Source organism: Miscanthus floridulus, chromosome 9 (assembly GCF_019320115.1).
Source record: "Miscanthus floridulus cultivar M001 chromosome 9, ASM1932011v1, whole genome shotgun sequence".
In the NCBI taxonomy this organism is placed as follows: Eukaryota; Viridiplantae; Streptophyta; class Magnoliopsida; order Poales; family Poaceae; genus Miscanthus; species Miscanthus floridulus.
In genome coordinates, this window is record NC_089588.1 from 141,648,450 (window position 1) to 141,668,945 (window position 20,496).

General features: G+C 45.4%; 1 protein-coding gene across 1 annotated transcript; it reads left to right on the forward strand.

The window, feature by feature from the left end:
* Positions 1-16,194: 16,194 nt before the first annotated feature.
* LOC136481135 (vegetative cell wall protein gp1-like) lies at positions 16,195-16,968 on the forward strand. The gene has a single exon (XM_066478494.1). The coding sequence runs from the start codon at positions 16,195-16,197 to the stop codon at positions 16,966-16,968; it is 774 nt and encodes a 257-aa protein (XP_066334591.1).
* Positions 16,969-20,496: the final 3,528 nt, after the last annotated feature.

The window sequence follows — 20,496 nt, forward strand, 5'->3', positions numbered from 1 at the left end:
CAAAGTAGTCCTATAAAACAACAATATATCAGAAAAAAGAGTAGTAGCAGTAGTAGAGGCCTCAGAAACATGTCAATCATCATTTGATCATGAACTTGGAGCATCAAGGCATCATAATATAGAAGAGAGGAGAAGGTAATGTAGGGGCGGCTGGTAATGATGCCAAGTTCCTCACAAGTTCTTGATCATCAACTCATATTCTATATAATGTATGGACTTGGACAATTTTATCATCGGCAAAACAAAGGAGAGGAGAGGAGAGGGGAGATTTGGCAAAAAAAAGCCTGAAGTTCCCAAAAGAAAGGAGAGGGGAGAAATTTTAGGCTTCTTTCTGCAAAAAAAAACAAAAAAATCACCGAGGCACAGGATCAGTCGGAGCTCTCAGAGTTCCCAAAAGAACGCAAGCATCATGGGGTTGAAACTGAAATGATTAAACCAAACGCCTGCAGTTCAAATTCACCATTCTAATTCCACCACGATTCCTGCTGATTCTACTAGAAGTCTAGAAACAATCGAGACAACACAACACAGAAATTATATTGCTAACTGAAATTACTAACTAATATTGCAATCTGCAAGCTAACTGAAAGCACATCAAAATTACAAACTGAGATTACTAACAAATACCAGACAGAAAATACAATTGAAAATGACAACATAGCTACCAAAAACTAAAAGCCTACCTGCAATTAGAATCTAAAATTAAAAAATGAAATTACTAACTGCAATTGCTAACTGAAACTGAAAACTGAAAGTAGCACTACCTGAAATTAGAAACTAAAAATACAAAATGAAATTACTAACAGCAATTGCTAACTAAAATTGATAACTGAAATTGATAACTGCAGTTACAATACAAAACACCAAGCAGCTGCAAAGAAGCTAGGAGAACATGGCATAAAGCTAGCTTCCATATATATTTGCATATGGTACTGTATTATCACTTATATATATAACCTTTAAAGCAAACAACATTGTTGACTTGTTTTGCTAGGAGAAATTCAAGTTAATAAGATCGATATGAAAAGGCCTACTGGAGCTTATATACGAAGTACATGAAAAAGAACCAGAGCAAACATAATGAATTCCTAAAATACATCCTAAAAAGTCAAAGCATGCAGTAACTCAAAAGCGAAAATCTATGGAGCAAACCATGCATCAATCAAACAAAAATAACAAGATAAATGTGACGTTTGCTAACGCATGCGCAATCCAGAAAGTGCACTGCAAATATATCATTGTTACCTACTAGTGCTGGCCTGTTGGGGCACTACAAAAGAAATGAAAAAGAATCATGAAAAAAGAAATTAATAGGTGAGATCAGAATCATAGCAACCAGTTAGAATTATCTCCCTGGTCTTTCTAATATTATATACGATATCTAGCTACTAGCTAGTAATCAATTTCTGTTAATCTAATTAAGCTGGTGATGCCCAGTGTTTTCCTAAACGCTAAACGGTAAACAGTTGGTCACCTACCATTTAGCCATTATTCGGGCAAAACGTCCTATTAAACGGGCTAAACGGCCAATTAAACGGGGTAAACGGGTGATTAAACGGAAACGGTGGACCACCGTGTAGCGTTTACACGGTGTTTAAACGGGCTGAATGACCGTTTAGGCAAACAGTGGTGATGCCTTTAAACCAAATAAAGTGACACTGATGGAAGACAACAATAAACTGAGATTTCCCTATTTTCTATTTCATTATCATGAAGAAGAATGTAACATGACCCGATCATGGAATTTTGATAAAATTTGGAACTTCTATTCCAGGAACTTGAAAGTTTGCTAGTGGACTGATTCAGGTGAAGAAATGATGCTTGAAACATCTACAAAATATCTAACATGAATTAATAAAGGAAAGTTCCAATGTTCTAATTAAGTAACATAAGTGTATTTTGCCGCCTAGAGCAAACTCCTTTAGTCTCTTTCGTTTCAAAGAAAAAGAAAGGATGGAATTGTCAGCTATATATTGTTCGAACTAAATAGCATTCAAAAGCAGAAGAGAGACAATATGATTGTCGCCTTTTTGCTCTCCCTTTTCATCCAACCAAATAATGCAGTGGCCGTGATGCAACAAGAATGATGGAGCCATTAGCTTGCAAGATCGTCTTCTATATTCTATCAAAGCAAGAAATTAAAGCCAAATGGCCAGACAGCTACTAATCTAGTAGTATCAAAGTACAGCTATTAGCTAGTGTTGCATTTCATGCATGCATGGCCCTCTTTGAGAGAGCTAGGTGCCAATGAACACGGCATGCACGGAAAGATCCCAATGCAAGTCAAAATAGCAAGATCCCAATGTTCAGATGTACTTACTATTAGCTTGCTAGTTCCCCTAGCTAGCTAGCTATTCAGTTTTGGCGTACGTAATGTCCATCAAGATACACTATATAAATGTCTCAACAAGCTTTGTAGTACTAATTGGTCAAACACACAAGATGGAATACACCCAAGCAAAGACCGAACACCTCATAGAGTTTACTACAATCTAACAAAGCTGCTAGCAACTCATACCTAGAGATGCACTTTTAGTGCTTGTTAGCACTGGTGATTCTGAGAAATATAAAACATAACAAGCAACTATCGTACTATCTAGATTTTCAAAAGTGCCAACAACAATCACTTCCTTATGGTCCATGTCTTAAGTTACCAATTTATGGCTTAATTCATTAACACCGAAGACCACATTGCAATCTTGATGAATGTGAACCGCAGCAATCAAATCAATGGCTACCACCGCAGTAATCAAATCAAAAAACAAAACATGAAACTATCAGAGCCAAAAAAAGGGTGGTGGACACCGGAGCGAACGGGTACAAGAGCTGCTGGGGGAGGGAGCAGGGACGCCAGGGCGCACCAGCATCGGGGCCGCCGGTGGAGGGAGCGCGGACACCGGAGCGCACGGCGGGTACCAGAGCCGCCGAGTAGGGAGCAGGGACGTCGGGGTGCACTGGCACTAGGGCCGCCGGCGAAGGGAGAGCGCATGGGCACCAAGGCACCAGGGTCACCGAGGGGAGGGAGCATGGGCACCGGTAGTGGAAACCCTAGCCGCCGTGTGAGGGGGAACGGCGGCGGAAACCCTAGCCATCAGGGGCAACGACGGCGCGCAGGGCAGGAGACGGACCGGGCGTTGGAGGCGGATCGGGGGAGGTAGGGTGAGGCGGAGGTAGGGCACGGAGGCGACAGAGGTAGGGCACATAGGCGGCGGAGGTAGGGCACAAAGGGGCAGCCTGCCGACGTCGTGGAGGAGAATAGCGCCCAGACTTAGAAAAATTTCTGCCTACCCGCCGGCTCTAGTTTATATATCAGAGTTCATTTATAGGGGCATCTCCTGAGTTAGCTGCCCCTATAAATTGATTTGTAGGGGCGGTTCCTGAGTTAACCAGCCTTACAAATATTTTTTAATTTATTTTAATTACTAAATCTGTAATTCATTCATATATAAAGAACACAATGTAAATTTATATATTAGTTTTTTTATTATTCTATATATATAAATATAAGTTTATATAAACAATTTTATTATATATATATAGATATAATTCTATATTTTCTTCTTTACAAAAACAATATTTTAAAAATTGAAAATTTGAATTTCAAAAGAACTAATAGAATGTTAGGACACTAAATGACCTCAAATGAAAATTTTGTAAACATCAAAGTTGTAGAACTCATTAAGATGTACAACTTATATTTTGGTCATCTTTTTATTTGACAAAAATTGAAAAGTTCAAATTTTGAATTTCAATAAATGGCAACTTCAAACAAGATTTTAAAACCTTAAATGATTTCAAATAAGAAAGTCATGAACATAAGTGTTGTTGACACATCACTATGTACAACTTTTATTTTGGTCATCTTTTCATTTGACTAAATTTGAACAGTTCAAATTTTGATTTTTAATAAATGACAACTTCAAACAAGATTTTGAAACCTTAAATGATTTCAACTAGAAAAGTTATGAACATAAAAGTTGTTGAACTCATCACTATATACAACTTTTACTTTGATCATTTCTTCATTTAACAAAGTGTTAGTAAACATTATTCATAAATCCACATATCACTTATAGTTTCATAAACTATACGAGAAACATGTTGATTTGTGAACAATGTTTACTATCACTTTGTCAGATGAAGAAATGACCAAAATAAAAGTTATAGATCTTGATGAGTAATACAACTTTGGTATTCATCACTTTTTCAGCCGAAATCATTTGGTGTTTCAAAATCTTGTTAGAACTTGTCGTTTTCTTAAAATTTGAAAATTTGTATCGCTCAAACTTTGTCAAACGAAAAGAATGACCAAATCAACACAGTAACTTCATAGGGCATGATTTTAGAAAATTTTAGGAAAAAAATCATAACATTTGAAGTTAGTATGAGGGAGAAAGACTAGTTACAAATTTACCCAGAGATTAAAAAGAAAAATCATAATTGTTCATGATGATCAATGATGAACAAGTGTTATTTCTCTTTTTAATCTGTGGCTGAAACTTGTAACTAGTTTTTATCCCTTATACTAACTCCAAATGTGATGGTTTTTTCCTAAAATTTTCTAAAATTATACTCTATCATTTTAGACTGGTCATCTATCTTTATCACTAATTTTGGACAATTTAAATTTTGAATTTCAAAAAATAACAACTTCAAACATGATTTTCAACCACTAAATGATTTCAGCTGTAAAAGTGATGAATATAAAAGTTGTATAACTCGTCAAGATCTCCAACTTTTATTTTGGTCATTTCTTCATTTCATAAAGTGTTAAGTGCTTGTTTTAAGCGTTTCAATAGTAGTCCGAACGTGTTGCAGTAGTAATAAGTGCCTGTTTCAAGTGTCTACGTGTTACAACTGTTTTAGTAGTAATAGAGTAGATGTTGCAATAGGTTCATCTAGATGTTGCAAAGGGTAGTCTCACACACATACATAAATGTAGTCTTACACATATACATAATTATATAGTCTCACACACATACATAAATATATAGTCTCACAAACATGCATAAATACAGTCTTACAAACACACACACTTACACAGACACTCCATGTTCAATAACTAGCTAGCCTACTGTAATGACTTTTCCCTTGACACATTTTCATTCCCATGGCAATATGTCTTTGGGCAGGTTCTTTTCCATAACACAGATCTTCTTAGAAAAGTCTGTGAATAGCGGCATCTCATCATAGTTATTGTAAGCTTCAACATCGTCCACGCCATCAACTCCGATAATATGTTGTTTCCCGGAGGCAACCACGTGCTTTGTCTTCTTTTTCGAGGGTAGGTTACTTTGTGCGTTAGGCATATAGAAAACTTGTGCGACATGTGAAGCAAGCACCCAAGGGTCATCTTGGTAGCCTAGATTCTCGAGGTCTAGGTCTCTCAATCCGATTTCATTCAATTGGTGTTGTTTGATCCAGCGGCATCAGTTGTGTACTCTGCAAGACACTTTAATGCGCCCGACACTCTTCTTTGTAATCATGGTCGATGAACACTTTTCTACCACTGGTGCTCTTCCCAGCCAGCCTACCCTTGTGACGACAATCGGATTTACCAATCCCTTTCTGTACTTTCTAGTACTCATAACAGCACTCGATGACTTCTTTAGTACTGTAACCCTCTATCATGGAGCCCTCTGGATATGCTCGATTATGCACATATTGGCATAGAACCGACATGAACCGCTCGTAGGACCATATTTCATGCAAATAGCAAGGGCCCAACGCCTGTATCTGATGAACCATGTGAATCATGAGATGTAGCATTATATAAAAAAATAGGAGCTAAACACATCTCTAGTTGGTTTTGTGTCTCCACCACAAATTCATGTAGGCCACTCAGCTCTTTCTTACCAATCGTCTTCTGTGAGATCTTTGTAAAAAAATAGCACATGTGGGTGATGGACATTTTCAAGAACTCTGGCTTTATAGCCCTGATTGCAATAGGTAGAAACACTATCAGCATCACATGACAATCGTGAGCCTTGTAGTGTGTTATTGACAAGTCCTTCATCGACACTAGCTTCTTCACATTCGTGGAAAACCCAGTTGGGACTTTGACCCCCCTCAGGAAAGTGCATATAGCTCTCTTATCTTCTAGTGTTCGGTTGAAGAACGTCGCGGGCAGAGTGTATTTTGCATTAGCCTCAGGTACCGTTTGAAGCCGTGGCATCACGTTTAGATACACCATGTCTTTCCGTGATTTTAGACCATCCTTTGACTTGCCTGTGTCCATCATGGTAGCAATGAGACTCTCAAAGACATTCTTCTGCACGTGCATGGCATCAATAGCATGGGGGACCTCTAAGTCTGGCCAATAAGGCAGATACTAAAAGAAGATCGATTGTTTCTTGAAAGGTACGCCTTCGACAGGAGGTGTGCTTCTATCTCTGTTTGTCCCATCTGGATTCTTCTTTCCATAGGCGACGCGTATGTTTTTCACCATTCTGTACACTATGACGTCTCTCTGGAGGGGGTTTAATCTCCGGGGTGTTGTCATAAAATCTAAAGAATAATTTGCTATGGTACTTGTGACTTGTCTTTAAGAAGCGCTGGTTCCTTAGTTAAACTATCTTCTTTGATGCATCCAGGAACACGCATGTAGTACCATCCAAGCAAACTAAGCATCCCGTCTTCCCTTTGATCTGTGCAGACAAAGTAAACAACGTGGGGTAATCATTAGTAGTAATAAATATTATTGCTATACATTGGAAGTCCTCCTTTAGGAACGCATCGTACATCGGCTCCCCATGCCTCCATAGCCTCTCCATTTCTTGCATCAAAGGCTCAAGGAACACGTCTATATCAATGCCTAGTTGTTTAGGGCTAGAAATAAGAATAGTGAGGACAAGGTACTTTCTCTTCTGACACAACCACGTTGGGATGTTGTACATGGTCAAGATCACTGGCCAAGTGTTGTCGTCGCTCATCCTCTCATTCAAGGGATTCATTCCATCGGTGCTCAAGCCAAACCGTACATTCCTTGGGTCATCGCTGAATTCTTTGTGCTTCTCATCGATCCTTTGCGACTGACTACAATCAGCCGGGTGTGCAATCTTATCATCATCCACCTTGCGCTCATAATCCCACCATGTCATGAGTGCGGGTTCTTTAGGGTTTAGGAAGATACGTCTCAAGCGGTCAGTCACTGGCAGGTACCATATTACCAAGGCAGGAATTCTTCTTTGCTTTGCATAGTTGCCTAATGGAGTGTCCTCTGGGGCTGAGATTCTTGTACCACCTTTTTCATACCCTTCTTATTCCTCTTTTTTCCCCGTGGAGGCTTTGTCCCAACCGTAAAGGTCATTGTTCTTGTATCGGCTGGCCCCACACCAAGGACATTTATCTAGTCACTTGAACGTTTCGCCATGAAAAAGGATACAGTGGTTGGGGCATGCATGGATTTTTTTCAAACCTCATTGTCAATGCACTTATGACCTTCTTCACTTGGTATGTGTTGGCGGGAACTGAGTTTGGTTGTGGTAGCACCCATGACAGGACTCTCAATCCGATCTCATTCAGTTGGTGTTGTTTGATCTAGTGGCATCAAATTAGGGCCACTATTATATCCCTTCCATAGTGAAGTTCCCATATCTCTTCAATGATGCAATGTATTGGATCTTTTGCCCCACTCCATCGAGAGCTTCTATTCGAACGCCGTTGTTTTGGTTCACATATTTACTATCCTTTGCGTGGGTATAGTACGTGTACCCATTGATGTCATAAGCTTTCTAAGATGTCACTTGTCTCGATGGCCCCTCCGCCAACCTACTGATGGTAATAGAGTCTATGGTTTCTCAGGTGGTATGTTTTGGTCCTTCAACCATGTAGTTAGTTGTTGCTTGTGTTGTTTCATGACCCAATCATCTAAACGATCATTTCTCTCCGCCATAATGATAGCCAAGTGTTCATCAATGTACGGTTGCATCAGTTGTGTACTCTGCAAGACACTGTAATGCGCCCGACACACTTCTTTGTAATCATGGTCAATGAACACTTTTCTACCACTGGTGCCCTTCCCATCTAGCCTACCCTTGTGACGAGAATCGGGTTTACCAATCCCATTCTGTACTTTTAGGTACTCCTAACAGAACTCGACGACTTCTTCAGTACTGTAACCCTCTATCATGTAGCCCTCTGGGTATGCTCGATTATGCACGTATTGGCTTAGAAACGACATGAACCGCTAATAGGACCACATTTCATGCAAGTAGCAAGGGCCCAATGCCTGTATCTAATGAACCATGTGAATCATGAGATGTAGCATTCTATAAAAAAGCACGAGCTAAACACGTCTCTAGTTGGTTTTGTGTCTCCACCACAAATTCATGTAGGTCACTCAGCTCTTTCTTGCCATTCGTCTTCTGTGAGATCTTCGAAAAGAAGTAGCACATGCAGGTGATGGACATTTTCAAGAACTCTGGCTTTATAGCCCTGATTGCAAAAGGTAGAAACACTATCAGCATCACATGATAATCGTGAGCCTTGCAGTGTGTTATTGACAAGTCCATCAACGACACTAGCTTCTTCACATTCACGGAAAACCCAGTTGGGACTTTGACCCCCCTCAGGAAAGTGCATATAGCTCTCTTCTCTTCTGGTGTTAGGTTGAAGCACGCCGCGGACAGAGTGTATTTTCCATTAGCCTTGGGTACCGGGTGAAGCTGTGGCATCACGTTTAGCTGCACCATGTCTTTCGATGATTTTAGACCATCCTTGGACTTGCCTGTATCCATCAAGGTAGCAATGAGACTCTCAAAGACATTCTTCTGCACATGCATGGCATCAATGGCATGGGGGACCTCCAAGTCTGGCCAATAAGGCAGATACTGAAAGAAGATCGATTGTTTCTTGAAAGATACGCCTTCGAGAGGAGGTGTGCTTCTATCTCTGTTCGTCCCATCTGGATTCTTCTTTCCATAGGCGACATATATGTTTTTCACCATTCTGTACACGTGTTCTCCATTATGATGTCTCTCTGGAGGGGGTTCAATCTTGGGGGTGTTGTCATAAAATCTAAAGAACAATTTACTGCGGTACTTGTGACTGGTCTTTAAGAAGCACCGGTTTCTTAGGTAAACTATCTTCTTTGATGCATCTAGGAACACCCTTGTAGTACCATCCAAGCAAACTAAGCATCCCGTCTTCCCTTTGATCTGTCTAGACAAAGCAAATAGCGCGGGGTAATCATTGGTAGTTACAAATATTATTGCTATACATATGAAGTCCTCCTTTCGGAATGCATCGTACATCGGCTCCCCATTCCTCCATAGCCTCTCCATTTCTTGCATCAAAGGCTCGAGGAACGTGGCTATATCAATGCCTGGTTGTTTAGGGAAGAAAAAAGAATAGTGAGGAGAAGGTACTTTCTCTTCTAACACAACCACGTTGGGATGTTGTACATGGTCAAGATCACTGGCCAAGTGTTGTGGTCGCTCATCCTCTCATTAAAGGGATTCATTCCATCGGTGCTTAAGCCAAACCATACATTCCATGGGTCATTGCTGAATTCTTTATGCTTCTCATCGATCCTTTGCCTCTGACTACAATCAGCCGGGTGTGCAATCTTATCATCATCCACCTTGCGCTCATAATCCCACCATGTCATGAGTGCGGGTTCTTTAGGGTTTAGGAAAATACGTTTCAAGCGGTCGGTCACTGGCAGGTACCACATTACCAAGGCAGGAATTCTTCTTTGCTTTGTATGGTTGCCTAATGGAGTGTCCTCTGGGGGCTGAGATTCTTGTACCACCTTTTTCGTAGCCTTCTTATTCCTCTTTTTCCCCGTGGAGGCTTTATCCCCATCGTAAAGGTCATTATTCTTGTATCAGCTGGCCCCACACCGAGGACATTTATCCAGTCATTTGAACGTTTTGCCATGAAAAAGGATACAGTGGTTGGGGCATGCATGGATTTTTTTCAAACTCCATTGTCAATGGACCTATGACCTTCTTCGCTTGGTATGTGTTGGCGGGAACTGAGTTTGGTTGTGGCAGCACCGATGATAGGAGACGCAATAGATCATTGAAACTACAGTCTAACCAGCCGTACTTAGCCTTCAGGATGAGTAGCTCAAGCACAAAACGTAGCAATGTCTAGTGTGTCAGACACCCCTTTTCAACACCATACATAGCTTCCTTCGATGCTTTTTTCACCCATTCAAAATTTTCTAGACCTTTCGGGCTCTTTAGTAAAATCTCTGGTCCAAGGGCTCGAATCATGTCCTCTAAATCATCTTCATCCTCGACACGTGCTCCGCCATCATTATTGGCACCACCTTCATCGTTACCATCCCAACCACCAGCATCACCACCTGGTTTATTGCCAAACTTGGGATCCATTTGTGCATCAAGTTCTGCTGAATATTGGGGTAGGGATTCTAGGGTTTTGTCGTCGTATTCCTCCTTATCCTCATCGTTAACAATTACCGTTTCACCATGATGAATCCACACTGTGTAGTCCTCAACAAATTCTCGCATAATCAAATGTGATTTGATGATAGTCACATCTATCCATGCCATACGGTTCTTGCAATCTTTACACGAACAAATAATTGCATCCTTATTCTCTATCAACGTCGTTGCATGCTTCTCTGTGGCTTTAATAAATTTATCCACCTCTTCACGAAAACCTACCTTGAACCTTAACGAACCATACATCCAAGAGTTCCTGTACTCTATCTTTTACAACAACAACAAAACAAACATTAAATGACTACTTATTCAGATATATACAAAAATGAATCAAATTAATAATTACTTAAGAATAATTGTATATACTTCAGATATATATGAATATAAATCAAATATAATTACATGAAGCATACAAACATACCATGGTAGAGGAAAATTAATTAATGGCCTATTTATCCATAAATAATTAAAATACATATTTGTTGATTACAATAAACAATTTTAAAGACAATAAATAGCAACAATTAATATTTTAACCAATATCTTTCATGCAAACCCTAGTCCAATTTCATCAAACATAAATTTACAAAAACAAAATTAATAAAAAAACTAAACCCTAGATCTAGATCTAGATCTACATGCACATAAAACATCCATAAAACTAACTAATTGTTCACTAAAATCAAGAAACATGGACCAAATCAGGGTATGATCTTGTTCCCCTATCTAATTTACCCTAGTACATTCAAAACTTGGGTCTAATTTGCTTCATAAGTAGCTCAAGCACCATAGAAGAGAGAGAAAAGCAAAACTCTAATTACTCACTAACTAACCATTAAAACTTAAAAAAAGCGTGGAATAGCATTTTCTTACCTTCTACAACATCTCCACCAAAAGATTTGAGACCAAAACCTTCCCCCTTAGTAGAGCAATTTTTGGGAGGTGCCCAGGGCGTCCCTACCTTTTTTCACGGGTTGGAGTGAGTGACCCGAGGAGGAAGAAGGGGCTGCAGGTTTTTATACGTGGCGCATTTGTAGGGGCGGCTGGTGATTGAGCCGCCCCTACAAATCGCAACACCGGGGACGGCTGGTGAGTGAGCCGCCCCTACCAATCGACCCACGGCTCGTATCAACAGCCGCTCCTACTGTGCTATTTGTAGGGGCGGCTGGTCTCATGGGTCCCAAGCACGTCCACTGTAGGGGACGGCTCCATCACCAACCGCCCCTAAAAAAAATTATCCCGTTGCAACAAACGTTTTTTTTAGTAGTGCTCGTTTGTCCCGGCCTCTGCCAGCATGAAGGAGGTGCGGCGGGGGCTGCTGGGCCAGCTCGCCGAGAGGGCCGGCGGCGATGCCCTGCAGTTCGCCACCGGGGGCCAGGGGTACAAGGACGCCGGCGACATGGATGACTGGCAGGTGATGTACGGGTTGGCGCAGTGCACCAGGAACCTGCCGCTGAGCGAGTGCAGCAGCTGCCTCGTAGACCCCTTGCCGTCATGTACGGGGATGTGGGCGTCACCAACAGCACGTCTGCCTCCGTCATGGGGGTCAGCTGTTACCTCAAGTACCAGATGAACGAACCGATCGATTAACTTCATCGCCGGAATGGCGGCTGTGCCGCCGGCGGCACCGCCAGCCGAGCCTCCAACAGGGTCTGCTGCTGCATCTCCTCCTGCTCCATCGGTCGGCCCGAAGACGACGGTGATCGCGGCTCTGGCTGCGGCTGCCGTCACGCTCTTCAGTGTTGGAGCTTAATCTTGTTTTTGCGCAGGTTTACATATGGATGTCATGTGTGAAATGTATACGTTGACGCACATTTACTCTCAAAACACTAGTATATTGTGGTCATATGTGTGAAAGGATTGTCATTAGCATGTAGGGTCTCCTTTATTTTCTTTTAGGTTGAGTGCATGCTTCCTCACTATGTAGAGGTTGGGAATATTTTTTTAAGACTTTGTATCTCTTCGATGTGTAATGAATTCCTTTATTAAAAAACTTAATGTGCAAATATAAGTAGCTATTTACCGAAGAGAATGGGCATCATCATGGCTTATAGGTTGACGTCGTATTGGCTAGTTGTTGCGATCCAGCATGCGGCAGTTTGTTGAATTGTAGAGAGCAACGCAGGTGAATTTCCTGAAACATCAGAGGTCGACCGATGTGTGACACTGACCAGAAGTATACTCGGCTACCAAGTTATGAGCAACTTCCTGATGAGTGATATTTCATACATGATGCTTGATTCTGCTATTCGTGACAAGAACAAGATAAGGACATGCGCAAGAATTTAAGCTGGTTCGGCCCCGCGTCGCTCTCCCGGAGGGCCGCCGCCGCTGACCCCCCCCCCCCCCCCCCCCCCCCCCCCCCCACCCCCCATCGCTGCCGCCAGAGGGGGCCGCCGGAAGCCCGTCCGGCTCCCGAGGATGGCGGCAGCGGGGCACCGGTTGCTCGAAGCTTCCACGCTGGGCCGGCATGGCAGAATTGCTTCGACCGGGCGGCACGCCGGGGCGGCAGTAGGCCGGATCTGGCCCTGCCGTAGGCGGATCGGGCCTTCACGCCCCGGATCCGTCGAGCTGCGGCGGTGAGGGGCGGCGGCGGCCCGGGTGCGAGGTGCGGCAGCGGTCCAGGACTCCAGGTCAGACGGTGGTGGTCTGGGCGGAGGAGAGCCGGGCGCAGAGGCGCACGCTGGCGGCGAGGAGGCCGGCGCGCTGCGGTGCCGCCAAGGCTCGAGGCGAAACACAGTTTCTGGCGGCGGCGTGGTGCCACGGCTGGGGGTGGCTTGTGCGGGGCCTCGCCGGCGGCGCCATGGTGGTACGGCTAACGGCGGCCTGCGTAGGGGGAGCCGGGTGCGCCATGGAGGTGTGGCTGGCAGCTTCGGGTCACCTGACTACGGCGACAAGGGCAGCTTGCTGGCTACGGGGAAGACGGCGTGCGGCCGGATCCTATGGCCGTGCGTTGTGAGGAGGCCGGCAGTGCAGGCCGGCATGTGGAGGAGACCCAAGGTTGGCGTTCGGAGTGAGCGAGTGGGTGGCGGCTCAGCATCGGTGTGGCGGATATTGTGCAAGCGGGGGCGGCTGACAGCTGTGGCAGGCGTGGGAAGCCCGTGCTGACAGCCGGCTTCCGGGAGGCGCGCCTCCGTTGGGAGGAGCACGTCCGACAGGAGCGACATGGAGGCCCGGACCTGGTGTCCCCGTGACACGGCGGCGAGCGCAAGGTGGGAGACGTCGGGAGGCGCGCCGCCACTGGGAGAAGCGCGGCCGGGAGGAGCGCGCTGCCGGAGGAGTGCGCGGTGGCCGGGAGGAGTGCGGCGGCCGGGACGAGCACGGCAAGCGGACGCGCGGAGTTGGCAGGGAGGTGCAGGTGGTGGAGGGCACTGCACGTGGGCAGCGATGTAGGGCGGCGACAGAAACGGAGGTGGAGGTACGGCGGCATGGCGGCGGCGTCACCTCGGCTGGGTTGCCATAGCAGTTGTCCGGGAGTGCCAAACCATGTACGTGCAGCGAGGGGTTGTATTGCTCCGGGCGAAAGCCCTCACCGGCCTTCGTGCTGGTGGACATGACGGCGGCATCCTAGGACGTTGTCTTCCCCGTTGGGAGCGTCATGTTGGAATTACGACCCTGCTACACGGGGTTCTCTGGGTGAAAACCCTATCCAGATCCTGGACGAGCGATGGCGGCGCCATTGGTGTCGTGCCCTCCTTGGAGGCATCATCTCTAGAGACCCAACTTGGTTCGTGACATTGCTGAACCAATTTAATGGGAGGTCATAGCTGAGGGCGGCAACTCCGCCACGTGGTGAGCTGAATGGGTGTTGTCGAGCCCATGTGCAGGCGATCGAAGTCATCGTGGCGGCCAGGGGTTGTTGCATGGTTGTCGTATTTGGCTACATGCAGCGGACCGCGGCGGCTGACGTTGCTTGGCAGCGATCAGAGCGGTGTGGGACTGCGTCGGAGGACGGCACTTGCGGCAACGGCAGCGTGGGACGACTAGGCTTGCAGCGGACCGCGGCGGGTAGCTCAGCTTAGCTGGGCTATCCGGTGCGGTACATCGTCGGAAGACGGCGCAAGCGACTTCTCTGGCTTGCCGACAGGCGGAGAAGTCTATGTACGAGGGTGAAGCAACGAGGCAAGGTCGACACACTGCGGCGGCTTGGCTGATCAATGGAGATCTTGGGGAGCGAGGTAATATCGCTCAACACTATTACAGCGACAAAAGAAATGGATCCGTGACGTGGAGTACTGCGGTGGGCGTGGCGAGGCCCCCGCGCGCGGTGTATCTTTGAGGCGACGAGAGAGAGGCAGAGTCCAATGGCGGATGTGGCGAGGCCCCTGCGTGTTGTGTTATCGTGGCGGCGAATGCGAGGCAGCCTGCGAGAGGTCCGGATTCGGTGCTATGACCCTGTCAGGTGGAGAGCAATGTTGCAGCGGCACTACGGCGGAAGGTCCTGCATGGCGGTGACCTTCTCGGTGCGGTGCAATCTGCTTCTCGGTTCAACATCAACGCTAGGTTACGCTGGGAGGTTTCGGCGACTTCTTGACAATGTGTTTGGTGCTATGGGCTGCGGTTAGGCTTCGGTTCTGTCGCCGAGGTATTGAGAGGAGTAGAGTTCGGCGACAGTTGATGTCCCAATCCAACCGGCCGATGTGTTGTAGAGTTGAGTTGCGTGTGAGGGCGACATGCGTTGAGGACCCAATCCAACCTGTCGGTGCTTGCGTCGTTTTTTCCTTTTTTATGTTTTCGTCCAGTCTGGACTTCATCTTCTTTATTAATACAGTCAGCAGCTCTCCTGCATGGTTCGTTTAAAAAAAAAAAGAATTTAAGCCAACTTTATTTTGTTCCACAAGACCACGACTACCATGTCCTATTTTTTGACTATGTTCATTCCATAATATAGCTATTTTTAGAATTTTTCAGGCATATTAAGGAGAGAGGTTAAAAGTCTGCATTACCATTCATCAACACATCCTGCTTCATGTGTGTCAGACCCTGGGCAGCGGTGCCTGCCAATTTGGATGACATCATGGACTGAGGGATAGCCGAGGTATTAGATTATTTGGAGGGAATCGCCACACCTAGAGCCTTACGGTGAATCACAAGACACAATTTAAACGGGTTCTACCACTAGAGTAATGTAACACCCTACGTTCTATATTATGTATTGTCTTGCATTAGATGTTGATGTTGGTCTGAATTGATCCTAAGTTGGTTCTGCCAATCTAGGGATGTCTGGCCTCCTTTACGGTTACATTGCAAGTATCTTAGTCAATTACAATGTAGGAGTCCTAATCATATTACAATTTGTATTGGGGAATCATAGTGATTCCATCTTCTTTCTTCCTTGTTGGTACTTGGGGGTCTATCCCCGACAATATCTGATGTGGCGACGGATGAAGTGCTAGAGGTTTTGGGTAGAGGGAATCCAATGGCTATGTGATAAAAATGATGCACCAAATATTCTAATGCCTTTCCAAAGTTACCATCAAATCATTTGATACTCATTGCACTTTAACTAGCTATTGGAGCAACGACTTTTTGAGTTGCTTGGGCTATACAAATCCCATCTACTAGCCCATTTGGAGTTGCTGGAGTGTGCAAAAGTTCATTAAAAAGCAAGACATATTAAGAACACATCTAAGCCACAAACATGGTAAAGCGTTCATCCAAGGCAATTAGCACAAGCTTAAAGGAGTGATTAGTGCTAGATTAGATCTAGAGGGGGGGGGGGGGGGGGGGGGGGGGGGGAGAGAGAGAGAGAGAGAGAGAGAGAGAGAGAGAGAGAGCAATGTGTGGCTACCTTGAGTTTGGTTTTAGAGTAAGCCACCTTGCACTACTAAAAGGTATTAAAAAAATAAAAAATGAAATACCCCCAGCCCCGCAACCCCTCAGCCGGCCCCCTCCGCCGCCCGCCCCTGGCCCCCTCTACCAGCCCCTGCCGTCCGCGGCCCGCCCCGCCCCGCCGGAACCCTCCGCCACCAGCCCCGTCACCGTCCGCCGCCAGCCCCACCCCGCCGGCCCACCCCGCCGCCCGCACCCAACACCCTCCGTGGCCCACCCCGCCCTGCCGGGCCCCTCCGCCGCTAGCCCCGCCACCCTCCGCCGCCAGCCTTGCCCCGCCGCCAGCCCTGCCGCCCTCCGCCGCCAGCACCACTGCCCGCTAGCCCGTTCCACCTCCGCCTCCTGCCCTTCACCCCCCGCTGTATCCGCCCTGCCGCCCACCTCCACCCCACCGCCGCTGCCGCCTCAGCTCCGCCTCCCACCCTTCGCCCGCCGCCCACCTCTGCCCCGCCCCGCTAGCCGCCTCACCTCTGCCCCGTTGTCGCTGCCTCGCCCCGCCCCGCTAGCCGTCGTCACCGTAGCCTTTGCCCCGCCCCGCCTCCGCCTCTACCCCGTCGTATCCGCCCTGCCCCTCCACCCTCTGCCGCGCCCCTCCACCCTACCGCTCTGCCTTGCCCTGCCTCGCCGCCCAGCGTTGCAGCCACCACCTCACCTCTCCCCGCCACTGCTCCTCACTGCCGGTGAGGGGCGAGCAGAGGGGGGATGTGAGGGGAGGCAGTAGAGGAGGAGGAGACATGAGAGAGAGAGGGGGGATTTAGTACCGGGTGGAAATCCCCACTCGGTACTAATGTACCTTAAGGCCTTTAGTACTAGGTGGGGGCTCCATCCGGTATTAAAGGGTGACCTTTAGTACCGGGTGGAGCCCCCACCCAGTACTAAAGGGCTTCCGGGGGATCCCAAATTTGGACCCGGTACTAATGCTAACATTAGTACCGGGTCCAAATGTGACCGCTACTAAGGGAGTGGACGAAAGGTCCATTCCCTAATAGTGTTGTAAGCTTCGGCGCCCAGCATATTTTCAATTCCCTAACTTGGTTGTGGAGCGGTGAGGTGGTGGCTGCAATCTTGTTTTTGCGCAGGTTTACTTATGGATGTCATGTGTGAAATGTATACGCTGACGCACATGTACTCTCAAAACACTCGTGTGTGTATATATATAAGTTATTCTATAGCCAACTGCAGAGCAGTAGTTCTATATATAAAAGTTATTCTATAGCCAACTACTACTCTGCAGCTGGCTATAGAATAACTTATTCTTTAGCTACTTTTGAGTTACGGTAATTATTATGTTAATTTATATGATTATATTAACTCTTTATTAAGTGATTTACTATAATATCATGATAAATATCCCCATATGTTATAGTAACATAATTATCGTAAATATATATTGACATTATCATAAATTAGTATATAGAATTATCTTAAATAGAGGTGGCTATAGAAGAACTTATTTTTTAGCTAACTGACTACTGAATATACTCTCCCTATATATATATATATATATATATATATATATATATATATATATATATATATATATATATATATATATACTACTTTATAGCTGGCTATAAAATAGTTTATTCTGTAGCCACTTTAAGTTACGATAATTACTATGTTAATTTACGAGATTACAGTAACTCCTTACTAAGTGATTTACTATAACGTTATGGTAAATATCCCCATATGTTATAGTAACCCAACTATGGCAAATATGTATTGACATTATCGTAAATTAGTATATAAGATTATCGTAAATAGAGGTGGCTACAGAATAACTTATTTTGTAGCTGGCTACTGAATATACTCTCCTTGACATTATCGTAAATTAGTATATAAGATTATCGTAAATGGAGGTGGCTACAAAATAACTTATTTTGTAGCTGGCTACTGAATATACTCTCCCTATGTGTGTGTGTGTATATATATATATATATATATATATATATATATATATATATATATATATATATATATATATATATATATATATATATATATATATATATATATATATATATATATATATATATATATACACACACTCTCCGTAGGCGGCCATAAAATATGCTATTGTGTGGCCAGACCACCCTAGCGCTGCCCTCACGGTCGTTCCTCCGCCTGTCCATCCCGCGCGTGACCAGGAGGCCCACCTCGCGCCAGCGTGAACGGCGCCCCCGCCACCCACCCACCCAGCCAGCAACCCGTGTGGCTTGGCTTGGCTTGTGAGCGGAGCCGCTGCTACCACGCCGATGGCCACGGTCATTTACTGAAATTGAATCGTATTAATTCTCTTTGATTGTTCACGGTGATTTCGGGACGTGCTGTGTCGCGGACGTGCATGATCTACCATGTTACAGTAGTACATGCGTATTACGATAACTAGTATAATGTCCGTGCTAACCCAACGGATTTATCTTGGAGACGCATATGAAAACAACCAATATTTTTTTCCATAGTTCAACTTTTATACAATATCTTTGAGCATGTATATAATCCGGGAAACTAAGAAGTCATAGTAAAGTTTTTTCTCATATAACCATTTAAGTTACATTCTGTCTAAGTCCTTAGTCATGGCTTGGAGATCTTCAGGAAAGTTGTCAAAACATTCGTTTGCATGGCTCTTAATAATGTCCTCCAAAAATTTCATCCTCAGTGAATTTGATAGCTGTGCAGGGTAGATATAACAAGTTAAGTTATTAATTTTGTATGTAGTGTACGGAATATAGTTAGATAATATATGCTTACAGTGTTGATCGGTGGCAATCTTACACTATCCCATGACTTCATGAAATTGTATACAAGGAAGCCTCCTAATTTTCTGGAGATGAGCATTTGTTTGATTTATTGTACATAAATCAAATAACTATTTTTTGTGATAATAAGAAAGATGAAACATATTATAGGTGATTACCCGTCTTTATGTTTTGGAACGCTGCTCCCCACGAGAATGGCCCTCTTCTTTGGCAAGGCGGATATGGAGGACGGCAAGACGCTGGCGGACTACGACCCCCGGCCGACGACATGGACGCGAGCACCGTCGTGCGCCAGCAGGTCCCCGCGGCGTCGGGTCTCGCCAGCCTGCCTGCCGCCACCGCTGCCGCCGCCTCGCCGTGCGGGACCAGCGTGTGCTTTGCTTGGTCTGGCGGATCCGGGAGGAGGCACGGCCTGCCGGTGGGATGGTCTGGAGGATCCGAGAGGAGGCGGCAGAGCGGTTGGTTCAAAGCCGAAGGAGAGGGATCCATGGCGTCCTCGACGCGTCCATTGGCGGCGGCGGCGTGGAGCGTTGGGAGTCGGGCGTGGTGCGTTTCTTTTTCCCATGTTCGCAGGCTCGATCCCTAAACCCTGATCGCGACGTGCGTGGGCGTTTGAAGGGAAGAAACAGCCCGAGTGCGTGGGATGGAGGACGCCGGGTGAGAAAGCCTGGCGTCACACGTCAAAGATCGGCCGTTGGATGCATTTTGGTGTTTTATTAGCCCTTAATTTTAATAGAAACGAAGTTCTGTGTGTATTTTTCTAGGTACACAATAGTTAGGGGCTCACAGCGCACTACTGGAGGCCGCGGCTTTGCCGAGTGTTTTTACACTCGGTAAAGAGCCCTTTGCACTCGGCAAAGGCTTTGCCGAGTGTAGCACTCGGCAAAGTCCGCTCGGCAAAATTTTTCTCGGCAAAGGGTCTTTGCCGAGTGCTTTTTATCGGGGCACTCGGCAAAATAAAAAACAATTTTGCCGAGTGCTTGGGCGGCACTCGGCAAAATATTTTCGGCCGTTGCACATCGGCCGTTAACGGTTATTTTGCCGAGGGCCCGACCCAGCACTCGGCAAAAAAAAATATTTTTTTAAAAAATTACTTTGCCGAGTGCCCAAGTCCAAGCACTCGGCAAAGTTTTTTAATTATTTTTTTTTAAAAATTACTTTGCCGAGTGCCCCTGTCCAGGCACTCAGCAAATTTTTTTTATTTTTTTAAAAAAAATTACTTTGCCGAGTGCCCTAGCCCAGGCACTCGGCAAAGAATTTCTGGATTTTTTAAAAAAAATTACTTTGCCGAGTGCCCCAGCCCAGGCACTCGGCAAAGAATTTCTGGATTTTTTTAAAAAAATACTTTGCCGAGTGCCCCTGCGCAGGCACTCGGCAAAGTTTTTTTATTTTTTTTAAAAAAAACTTTGCCGAGTGCCCCTGCCCAGACACTCGGCAAAGTTTTTTTTAAAAAAAATACTTTGCCGAGTGCCCCAGCCCAGGCACTCGGC